General features: G+C 38.6%; 1 protein-coding gene across 2 annotated transcripts in view; it reads right to left on the minus strand.

Annotated features, from left to right (window-relative positions):
* Positions 1-12,610, minus strand: part of LOC131431017 (uncharacterized) — a 278,009-nt gene that overhangs the window by 211,181 nt on the left and 54,218 nt on the right. Inside the window, exon 2 of one of the 2 annotated variants that reach the window (XM_058596428.1) lies at positions 8,839-8,958. The exons of the other annotated variant lie outside the window; for it this stretch is intronic. Within the exon in view, the coding sequence (XP_058452411.1) occupies positions 8,839-8,850 (12 nt within the window). The 5' untranslated portion in view covers positions 8,851-8,958. The remainder of the gene's footprint in view (positions 1-8,838; positions 8,959-12,610) is intronic. 2 annotated transcript variants of the gene reach the window in all.

Here is a 12,610-nt window from a genome sequence, read left to right on the forward strand (position 1 = left end):
GGCAAATCGGCCAAAAAGTCCGAACGTTGTTATCAGTTTGTGTTCGAGCCAGAAAAACACATTTGCGATACGACCGGTGAGAGCGTAGCGAGGAAGAAAACCCCAAAGCTTAAAATGAACCCTCCCCCTTCTGCCTACGCCACTGATTTACGTACCTGATAAGCAGCAGTCAGTTTTTTCGAGTAATAAATTTTGAGCACGCTTAGTCGACACGCAGACTAATAACCGAGCTGGGATTGAAGGACGGGACTAACGATAAGAAACTCCCGTCCTACGCCAATCATCACGAATATTGATCGAAGCAAAACCAGAACGAAAAAGAAACAAAAATCCATGTGAAACAAATTGGATTAACCTCCCGAACACGTGTTTCTCGTCACCGCTCCATGTTTCTTTCCATGTCTTATGTTCGTTTTTTTTTTGAGGTTAGAAAAATGACTCGATTTGTAAACAGCATCGTCGGGAGGAACATCCAAGCGCGGCATTCGGTAGCACCATTTCCATTTAGATTTAAAGATCGGTAAACAAGGAAAAAGTCATTTCCTCCTCCTCGTCGTCGTCGTCGTCGTGTGATGCAGCCTCTCGCCAAAGAACTGCTGCTGCCGCCGCCACTGCACGGAAGACAGATAGACAGGCGGAATGCACTCTGTGTCTCATCACCTTTGTTTTTATGATCATTCACTTTCTTCCACGGCATGGCCTACTACTATTTTTCCCGCACCAAATCGGAAAAGAACAAAAAAAACCGGGGGGTGTGCGAGTACAGATGATGCAGATGCACTTTTCGAATTTAGTTGGATTCCCGCGACCGGTTAAAACTTTGCTTCCCGTCCTCGCCACCCACCACCCACGAGAATGCGTCGGTGAGTTACAACATAATAATATTTATCGCTGACGGATCATTTATGTTTTTTATAGACTGCTGATGTCTGGAGAGCGAGAGAGAGAGAGAGAGAGAGAGAGAGAGAAAGAGAGAGAAAAGTAGTTCCAGTGGGGCTTGCGAAGATAAACAGCAGTCGATGTGGACTCTCAGAGAAAATTGAGTAGATTCATAATTTCGAAAACAAAATGCAAATCACAAGAATGGTGATTGCCGATAATAAAATCACACGGATAAAAATCCATTGCCAGAGCCATGAGAAAAAATCACGAAATCATGAAACATATTTTCCCATGAAATTTCAAGAGTGAAATGATTGATTTTTTACGCAGTTTTCTTGGTTTTGTCTTAGAAATGCATGAAACATCGAAATTTGTTGTTATCCTGAAATATTTTTCAAATCAATCCTTTGTTTATTTTATGAGCAAGAACTCAGCGAGGCATTTTTCGCCGATGATAACGCAAATCGGTGAATAATTTGTTGCTAATTTGTTACTAACTAGTTACGGTACTTATGGATTTGTTGCTCAAATTTTTTTCTATTTTTTTGAGTACTTTGCTAATTTTATGTGAACTTAGTAAAGTACTCAAAAGGATGGAAAAAAAAATTGAGCGACAAATTCAAAATTACCGTAACTAATTTGCAACAAATCAGCATCAAAATTTTCATTGGGCTTCGATTTGTTTTGAAGCATATTTATGAGGGGCTGCGCTAACTTTATATGAACTAAACGAAGTACTCAACAAAATAAAGATATAAATTGAGCAACAAATTGGAAATTGCCGTTACTAATAAGCAACTATTTAGCAACAAATTATTCACCTATTTGCGTTGTCATCGGCGAGAGGTGCCTCGCTAATGTTCATGCTCATGTTCATTTTTCAAAAAAATATTTTTCGAGATTATATCAAATATTGACGTTTCATGGATTTTTAAGACATTGGGTATCAAAATTTTTCTTCGATTTTGGAAATCTCAAAATTTTTGTCGGGATGTTCCATAAATTTTTGAAAACATTCGGCAACAAAATTTCATTTATAGGTATGCGGTTTTTTTAACGGATTTTTGAAATTGCGCGGTTTTTTTTGTCGTATCTCCCGCGTAAAAAAAACCTCAGTTATATCATGCGAGTTTTTATGGAAGATGAGTCATTTTGCGGAAAGACAATTTACCGAATGTCTTTTCACACGGAATCAAATTCAAAGAAAAATTTATCACACAGAAGACCATTTTGCCGAAATGTTTAACTGATTTTCATTACGGAGGAAAAAAAATCGTTTCGCCTAAACATTTTATCAAATGGCATCCAATAGTCAACTCGACGAACGGCATGTCGTACCGATCTTTCGCCGAATGAATATCGTTTAATCAAAAATACATTCTGCCGAATTTCATTTCATCGAAAGACATTTTACGATCTGCCGTTTTACCAAATGGCATTCAATTCATTACCTAGAGATGAGAAATCCGTTCGCGAATGGTTCAACAGAAGTAATTCATCCGGAAAGATGAGGAAACAACAGTTCTTTGTTGAAGAACGATAGTTTTCAATTTTTCTTATCTTTTATTTAACAATATATTGAATAAGTCACACTGATTCAGCTCTACTACATGAAATGAGAAATCCCGGGTTTAACAAAAATAAAGTCGATTTTTTACGGTGAAAACTTTTTTATTTTTCAGTATAATTTCCGTCTAGAGCAATACACTTGACCCATCGGTTTCTCCAACATGTTGATGCCATTTGAAAAACAATAAAATTTGTGAAGGCCTTCAAAACAGGCGGCTTCCGTTTCTGCAATGACCTTCAGCAGTCGACGAATTTTTTTTTCCCTGTAGAAACCTTTTCAGGTTCGGAAATAGATAATAGTCGCTGGGGGCTAGTTCTGGAGAGTACGGGGGATGGTGGACGCAAATCATTTAATTTCACCGTTACTTTTATGCAATAGTTCGGTGAAAACTAGAACTCGTCTGACACGATCGGCTGTTATTCAACCACTGGTGGATAGATTGTCATGAAATTTGATATTGGGTCATCTAGAGGTTCTTTTTTCTGAGAGGCCCGGGACTGTTCATTCCATGTAATAAGATGCCGAGGACAGATAGTTTTCTATTCTTTTTAAAAGAAAAAAAAATACGTTTAAAACGTAATTGAAATTTATTAGAAAGTGTATTAATAACTGTATAAAAACATTCAATACGATCATAATTTTTAAGAATGTAGTAGAAATCGTATATATTTAGCGACCTTTGAAAACCGGTACAAAACGTTTGCACGTTTGCTACTTTAAATACATGTAAAAAAGTTACTGCATTCACTATTAACGAGTTTTTGACCTACGAAATATAATTATTTGCTCTGAAGAACAAATGTTCTTCGAAATGAACTATTTTGCCCATCAATATCGTTACCACACCGACAAAAATCGTTCATCGAACGTTATTTCAACGAATGTCTGCTTATAATTTTTTGTTTTTTTCACCAGAAGAAATGTACTGAGAGCCGCTTCGGTAAAACATTCGAATAACGATTCGTCGAATAAAAAAAAACAATTCGCCGAAAAGGCATCTTACCGAGACGTTTTCATCGAACATCATTTCACAGCAAGACAATTTATCAAATTTTCTTTTTTTTTTCGTCGAATGACAATGCAATGACAATGTCATTTCGTCGGAAAACAATTTACTGAACACCACTTCGCCGAAAGATATTTCAGTATTCATCTGAAACATACATCATGAAACCTTCTTTTCGAAGAAATATGGGCAATTTATTCCACCGAACGTCTTTTAGCCGAAAATCAATTCACCGGAAGAGAGAAACACAATTCAACGAATGGAAATTTAGAAAATTTCAAAGCCATTCCTCTGAATATCATTCAACCGGCGGTCAAATCATGGAATCTTTTTCAATCCGGAAAACATTTCACCGAATATTGTTCAACTAGAAACAAATTGTCATTCAATCAAAACAATTCGTAAAAATGCTCTATAATTAAGAATGAAATTTCGTCGAGTGGCATAAGGTAGCGAAACATTTGATCATATCAACTTATGTAATTTCGCTGAAAGATAATTCATCGAGTGTCGTATCACTGAAATTTCGTATTTGGTGATTTATGAACACGCCTAGTTTAAAAATGTAGTAGCAATGATTGAAAAAGATACAAAAATGATGTCGCTTAGTATTATATTTTTAAAAAGTTTTTTCGCAAGTGTATGATTCAGTTAATTTGTGGGACATGCAGCTTCCCTATTTTCTAGAATATAATTTGTCAACAAAGATTTTTAGTTTGTTTATGTGATTCATTCGATCATTGATTCGATGCATCAGTTACTCTTCGCTAATTCGAATCCCTGCGATCCTGTTTTTCAATTTAGTAGTTTAGTATATTATTTAGTAGTTCTTGAAATCGCAGACTTTATCAAATTACAATTAATTTTGGGCATTTCAGTTGCCCATTCATTTCCTTCGAGACGTCAGAAAAAAACATTGCGCTTCGGCGCAATATAAAAAAGTGTTTCGCGAATAGTGTTAACTTTACTTAGCGGTTTAAATTGAACTGTCTAAGTTTTTTTGCATTAAGCAGTTCAATTTGAACTACTCGGCACTGACGACGAGTCGAAGACGAAACGTAATTAAAAGCAACACTTTTCGTCGAACTCTTTTTTGTCAAGATATTTAAACCGGATGCCAGCCATTTCACCGAAAGACAATTCACCGAATGTCATTTCATCGAAAGACATTTACCTGAGGATCATTTCGCCGAATGATATTTCTCGGAATGCCATTTCATCGAATTTTATTTCGATGAGTATCATTTTGTTCATCGCTCAAAACCGAAATAATTTCTGAATGTTATTTAGCAGAAAGGTATTTCATCGATTTATTTCTAATTTTTAGACAAACTTTTGCCCAAATTTCATGTTCTCGGTTTGCTCGAAAAATTTTCTAGAAGTTGGAGAAAACATTGAAATAGGTTGTAATACGATGCTTCAAATTAAATTATTTCACCGAATGTCATTTCTCCGGAAGAAGATTAAAAAAATTTCGAAAAAGGTTCACTGAAAAATATAAGACAATTCACGGAATGTTATTTCGCCGAAAGAAGTATTTACTGAAAAACAATTTATCGACTTCGACGGACAGACAATTCCCCGAAAGTCATTTTGTCGAGAGATATTTCAATGAATTTCATTGAGCCTCAAGACAATTCAAGGAATGTAACTTTACTGAGTAGACGTTGGACTAATTTATTTCACAGATTATCATTTCTCCGGAAGAAGATTAATTGAGAAGCATTTCAATGAATGCCATATCTCCGAAAACCGATTCACCGAGTGTCATTTCGCCGAAAACCACTTCATGTGTCATTTCAGCTAGAGGGAATTCACTGGATTACATTTGGCCGAAAGAAATTTCAACGAAGATCACAGAGCCTGAAGACAATCAACGGAATGCAAATTTTACAGATAAAATTTATTTCATCTACCTGATATGAAATGAGTGTTAAGATACAAATGTGTCGATAATGAACATTTGGTGTGAACGAGCTTAATTTTTTTTTGTTTGGTTGGTACTTCATGGAATGATAAGTCCCGGACGCTCACAGAAAAGACGTGAATAGTTTCGAACCGTGTGTATTTTTTGTTGAAAACAAGCCTCTAGATGGCCCAGATACCAAATTTCATGACAATCTATCCACTGGTGGTTGAATAACAGCCGATCGTGTCAGACGAGTTCTGTTTTTTATCAAGCTATGGAAAAAGACGAGTTTCACGTCCTGATAAAAAAGCAACGGTGAAATTGAATGATTGGTCCACAATCCCCCGTATTGTCCAGACCTGGCCCCCAGCGACTATTATCTATCTCCAAACCCAAAAATGTTTCTTCAGAGAAAGGAATTTTCGTCGAATGCTGAGGTAATTGCAGAAATGGACGCCTGTTTTGAAGGCCTTGACAAATCTTTTTCTTTTCAAAGTGCATCAAAATGAAACTTCTCATTCTATGTAGTATCATATCCACCAAATATATTTTATATACATCAAGTCATTGAACAAATAATGTCATATTTTCATCATGTTGAAAATGTCGAATGTTGCATAGTCGCATCGAATGCGTATTCTGGCATAATGATGTCCCGGGTTGGCGGTTCAATGCATAGGACGCTGGAAGGATTCCTAGTGTCAGTAGGATCCATAGTACTAGCCATGCAATGATTCTGTACACTAAGAATCGGCTGCGAAGTCTGTTGAAATAGAAAGGCCAAATTCCACCAAAGGAATGTAATGCCAAGACTTTGCTTTTTACGAAGATAATGATTTTAAGGTGAAAAATGAAGAACGCGGAAGACCATTAACAAAAGTTTGAAGACGCCGAATTGCAAGCAATATTGGATGAAGATGATACTTCTAGTCAAAAACGATGTTAAATGTTTCACAGCAAACAATTTATGACCGCTTAAAAGCTATGGGAAAAGTTCGAAAGTGTGTAAAATGGGTACCACATGAATTGAATGAAAGACTGTTGAAAACCCTAAAAAGACTGTTGCTTAAAGGCACGAAACGTCGACTGCAAAACCAGATCGATTCGGTAAGAAGGTAATGCGCTGTGTTTGTTGAGATCAGAAAGGTGTGGTAAATCATGAGCTTCTAAAACCTGATGAAAGTGTTAATAAATAATCTCTGCAGACAACAAAATATCAATTTGAACCACGAATTTTGTTACACGACAATGCGCCGGCACACTAAGCAAAACCGCTTTAGGATACAATCAAAGCACTTGACTGGGAGCTACTAACCCACGCACCGTATTCACCAGGATTGGGCCCCTTCCGATTAACATTAGTTTTCATCGCCACACATTGACAGAGCAGCACTTCGATGACTACGAAGAGTTCTAAAATTGGGTGTCTGATTGGTTTGATTCAAAAGACGAACATTTCTATTGGCATGGTATCCATCAATTGTCAGAAAGGTGGTCAAGTTGTGTATAAAGCAACGATCAATACCTTGATTGTTTTGTAAATTGTATTTCTGAAAATAAGTTAAATAAAGAAAATGTTCAGCACAACTTCTACTCAATTTGGAAAAAAAGCATCCTCTCCTTGCTCCTTGAGTCCTTCGTCCACTATATCAACCGTTTGTCGAAGAAGAACATTTTTCAGATGTTAAATTAACTTGCATTGAATGCTTTCAGGGTAAAACAATTCGGCTTTGAATGTTTGAACGAGACACTTAAAATCTGTTCTATGAATTGGAATATATTGTTTTTAGTTTAAATTGATGAATTGACACATTTAAAAATAAGGGTCACGAAACAAGAAAATGACTGAGGTTTATTTTAAATTTTGTGTCATAAAATTACGACGATAATTAATGACACAATTTCTATAAAAATTGATCAAAGACTAAACAATCGTTAATTTAGATTTAGAAATATTATTTTTCCATTGGTTTTCGAAATACAGTGAAACAAAATCCCAAAAACTATTGGAAAATAGAACGAAACACGTGAAATAATAGATGATCACTAAAATCAAGGCTCAACCCAAAAACAGCAACGATAAGAAGACTGGTCAGTTCGGTAAGGGTGTTCCCAGCAGCTTACTGCTGAACAGTTGATCGTCACCGCACTATGGCACCATTCGCAGAAACCACCGAAACCTTGTTGAAAAGGGGACTGGGAGGGAGGGTTGAGGAAGGGAAAGACCACCTACATTGCAGTTTCGTTCGTTCGAAACAAGAAGCACTCGGTTTGTTTGGCAAACAGATCCGCACAGGTTGATAAGCCACAACGGAGGCTTTCGACAACGAAATCTTTCAACATCCCATCAAATCAAACCGATTATGTGAGAGAGTCTTATGCGCGAACATGAGTCTCTTTCGTTTGCTCCGCTCGATGACGAGGCGGCCTTTGCACAGTTGCACCACCATCATCATCATCATCATTATCATCATCGCAGCAAGCCTTGATCGAACATGTGTGGTTCAATATGGTTGTTGTTTGCGGAACCATCATGCCTTCGCGACGATCGAAGTAGGCATTGACGGATGTCGAAAGTGAGAGTTTTGCAGGCAGTCCACGCGGATATCAGTTCAGTTTTGGCAGTGGTGTTTTTCTGGATTTTCTTAACCCTCAAATACCAAAAGCGTACAGAACAAAACCGAAGTTGAGTGACCTTTTCGATACTAAAAATATCCGTAAAAACTTTGCCCTTTCGTGTGCCCGTGCCCGTGTGTGTGGTCAAGCGGTTAAGTGTGGCATTTATTCGTCTTGAAGAAGCACTTCACCAGTTCGTCGATCGAGTTCCATGCGTGCACGCACTTTGTAAGTGTCCACACTTGAGCTCATTGGATGATGGCGGGATTCAGCGCCGCGGCATGCGGAAAGATTCAAGTTCTGCGATAAGATCTTAAACGTTTATGTACCTAAATTGTCTGCATTGCATTGCTTGCATGATGCGACGGCGACGAGATGGGAAGTGATCTGAATACCGACCGACCGACAGACAGCAATCGAGAAAACAGACCCCGGCTTTTATGGGCAACAACACCAGAAAGTTATGGGTCTCCACGTGTGTGGTATTTTCGAGATGAGCAGCTCGGGATTTGATGCCAGATTGACGAATTATTTCCGTGGCTTTCCGAGCAACGAAACGGATTGAAATGATTTCAGTAGACAGCGAAGAAGAACTCGGAATCACACGAGGAAAGCAAGTTTCTTTTTTTATTTTTGGTTTTCCTTAAATTTGTTTTTAATTTTAGTTATTCTTTCATACCGACCTAAATAGGCTACATTGCCCACATGAACAAGAACAACAGTCATCGAAACGTTTCAATTACATCGCAAACTCTTCGATGTTTGTCAGCCCACTCAAAAACTCAGAACGAAGAAATTCAACTGAAAACCGAATAATCATAGAAAGAAAGCAAAAAAAAAATGTCCAACACTCACCGGAACATCCATTCTTCTCGCTGAATATCCTCCGCTAGTCAAGCCATCCGCTAGGGGCCATGATGGTCGAGCGGCATCATCCGAAGCACCACCAGCAACCGTAACAACGGAAACTGAGTCCTGCAAAGGGCGAGAAACGGGTAAACAAAATTTCGTCGACGCCGACGGAGAATTTCGATCAGTCAGTCAGTCAGTTATTCTGGTCTTTGACGTGCACAGCGCGATGCTTGATAATGAAGGAGTCACTGTCCGGCGATTAGCACTGGAACACACACACATGAACTTTCTAGGAAGTACACTATTTTCACCGTATTTTTAACGTTGTTTGTTTGCTTCTAACACTTCTCACTCAGTGTGGAATTTTTTAATATAGTTTCGGATCAAGAATCTGGACTCTTTACGGTTATTTGATAGAACTAAAAAAACATTGGGTAAAAGAATTCTGTATACAACAACATTTATTACAATAACATTAAATCAGTTTCAAAATTTAGTTCACAAAATTAGAAATATGTTGATGGATCTGATCACGAAGTTCCTCCGGTACTTAAGGACGCTCTCCATAGGCGATGGCTGCCTGGAAAATGGCTTCCACTTCTTGACGTAGATCTTCCGGCAACAAGTTCAAAAATTTCTCGAATCGCTGTTTGTGCCCATCCTTAAACTCTTTCAAATGCTCTCGAATCTGATCACGAAGTTCCTCCGGTACTTGAGGACGCTCTCCATTGGCGATGGCTGCCTGGAAAATCGCTTCCACTTCTTGACGAAGATCCTCCGGGAGCAAGTTCAAGAATTTCTCGAATCGCTGTTTGTGTCCGTTCTTGAACTCCTTCAAATGCTCTCGAATCTGATCACGAAGTTCCTCCGGTACTTGAGGACGCTCTCCATTGGCGATGGCTGCCTGGAAAATCGCTTCCACTTTTTGACGAAGATCCTCCGGGAGCAAGTTCAAGAATTTCTCGAATCGCTGTTTGTGTCCGTTCTTGAACTCCTTCAAATGCTCTCGAATCTGATCACGAAGCTCCTCCGGTACTTGAGGGCGCTCTCCATTGGCGATGGCTGCCTGGAAAATCGCTTCCACTTCTTGACGAAGATCCTCCGGGAGCAAGTTCAAGAATTTCTCGAATCGCTGTTTGTGTCCGTTCTTGAACTCCTTCAAATGCTCTCGAATCTGATCACGAAGCTCCTCCGGTACTTGAGGGCGCTCTCCATTGGCGATGGCTGCCTGGAAAATCGCTTCCACTTCTTGACGAAGATCCTCCGGGAGCAAGTTCAAGAATTTCTCGAATCGCTGTTTGTGTCCGTTCTTGAACTCCTTCAAATGCTCTCGAATCTGATCACGAAGCTCCTCCGGTACTTGAGGACGCTCTCCATTGGCGATGGCTGCCTGGAAAATGGCTTCCACTTCTTGACGAAGATCCTCTGGAAGCAGGTTCAAGAATTTCTCGAATCGCTGTTTGTGTCCATTCTTGAACTCCTTCAAATGCTCTCGAATCTGATCACGAAGCTCCTCCGGTACTTGAGGACGCTCTCCATTGGCGATGGCTGCCTGGAAAATGGCTTCCACTTCTTGACGAAGATCCTCCGGCAACAGGTTCAAAAATCTCTCGAATCGCTGTTTGTGTCCAACTTTGAACTCCTTCAAATGCTCTCGAATCTGATCACGAAGCTCCTGCGGTACTTGAGGACGCTCTCCATTGGCGATGGCGGCTTGAAAAATGGCTTCCACTTCTTGACGTACATCTTCCGGGAGCAAGTTCAAGAATCTCTCGAATCGCTGTTTGTGCCCGGCCTTGAACTCCTTCAAATCACCACGAAATTCCTCGGGCAGATGAGGACGCTGGCCGTTAGCGATGGCTGCCTCTACTTCTTCCCGTATATCGGAACGACCTGGACGAGCCTCTACCAAATAAAGCACCGCTCCAATCACGGTCGCAAATAACCAAACTTGTAACTTCATGTTCCACAGTGCTCAAAACCTGTTCTATCTTCGAAGAACTGTTTGCGAATGATGTCGTTCCAAAGAGGATAGCTAGCATTTTATAGTGTGAATTATTATTGTCACTATCAGTGTTAGATAACAGAAGATAATTATCTTCGTGTTCTGGCGAGTATTGACTTGGGGAAGTTTCTTTGTTTTCCGTCTGTCACTGCGAATGAGTGTCTTTCGATATCGAGTTTGGGACGACCCAGACATGAATCATCACGATCGGTGATATCGTTCAACATGACAGGAAATTGAGTCCTACTCTAAGTAACAACATACGGTATTTCCCGGATGGTTGTTTGTAACCGTCTTTTATCAAGCAAGTGTAAACATTGGGATCCACTTGGGAAAACCGAACCATACCGGAATCTTGCGGGAACCAACTTTGCTGGATTCTTTGATCAATGGTATGATCATTTGAGACCTTTTTGATCTGATCTGGTTCCAACACAAGCTTTTTATTGGGGACATCTATTTTGGTTTCTTGTTTTGGCCTCGAAACTTAGCAAGTAAATCGCTAAATACGCAAAAAGAATGGAATATATTATGAAAATGACAGTGTCGTTAGATATTAAAGTTTGGCTCATTGTTCTTTAAACGAATTTAGGGGGCATGCAGCGCCCCTAAATTTTGGATCGCTTGGCTATAGATTTCGTATTTGGTGATAAGTTCGATTTACTTGAATTTTAACCAAACTGATGATAAAGAGCAACGGAAGAGACATTTCACAAATTTTTAATCATTATCCAGCGAGAACAAAGAGTAAATTAGGTTGGCGATTGCGGGAGAATTTCTATAGAACTAGGACACTACAGTATTGCAATAAAAAATATTTTCCAAAGAATATCGAACAACAAGCTTTGTTCGATATTCTTTGAAAAATAATCGCAATCTAAAAAAACCTTCCAAGGCTTAATCCATTTTAAAGAATTTCTAAAACTGATTCGAAAATTTGTTTAAATGTTAATACAAATTTATTTTTTCATCTGGAATGATACAGTCGTTATCTTTCAAAGTACCATCAAAAGCACAGTCACTTAGGGGACATGCAGCGCATCTAATATGTTTAGACCATTTTGCCATGACAATCGTATTCGATTTTTTCGGTTTGTTCCACTATAATTCTAATCGAACTGATATATTTCGAATTTATTTTAGCCAGCTTATTGTATCCAATTTTATCACAATTTATAAATTGAAAGTGACGAGATGACTGTTGGTACAATAGCCTTAGTTTGGCTTGACTTCGCGAAGTGAAAACCAAATGTTTTAAAGTAAAAACACAGAGGTGTCGCGAGCATTAAACATGGTTGAATGCCGTTCAATTTTCCAGTTTTGTCACATTTTTTGAAATAGTTTTTATCGTGAAACACTATTAAGACCGAAAAGGGAGCATGCAACAATCCAAATGTTTAGATCATTTGGCCATGCATTTCGTGTTTGGTGATTGGTTTGTTTTACTATATTTTTTACGAAAACGCCTATTTTTTTATCAAGTAGCAATGATTAGAAAAGATGTGAAAATGCTGTCGCTTAGTATCATGATATTGAAAAGTTTTTTCACAAGCGCAAGATTCAGTTAATATGGGGGAGACATGCAGCGTCCCTATTTTCTTGAATTCTATTTTGTGAACGAAGATTTTTAGTTTGTTTATGTGATTCATTCCATCGTTGATTCGATGCTTCAGTTACTCTTCGTTAATTCGAATCACTGCGATCGTATTTTTCAATTTAGTAGTTTATTCATGAAATCGTATACGAATTGAATAACCGAGAGCTTAACTT

Source organism: Malaya genurostris, chromosome 1 (assembly GCF_030247185.1).
Source record: "Malaya genurostris strain Urasoe2022 chromosome 1, Malgen_1.1, whole genome shotgun sequence".
Lineage (NCBI taxonomy): Eukaryota > Metazoa > Arthropoda > Insecta > Diptera > Culicidae > Malaya > Malaya genurostris.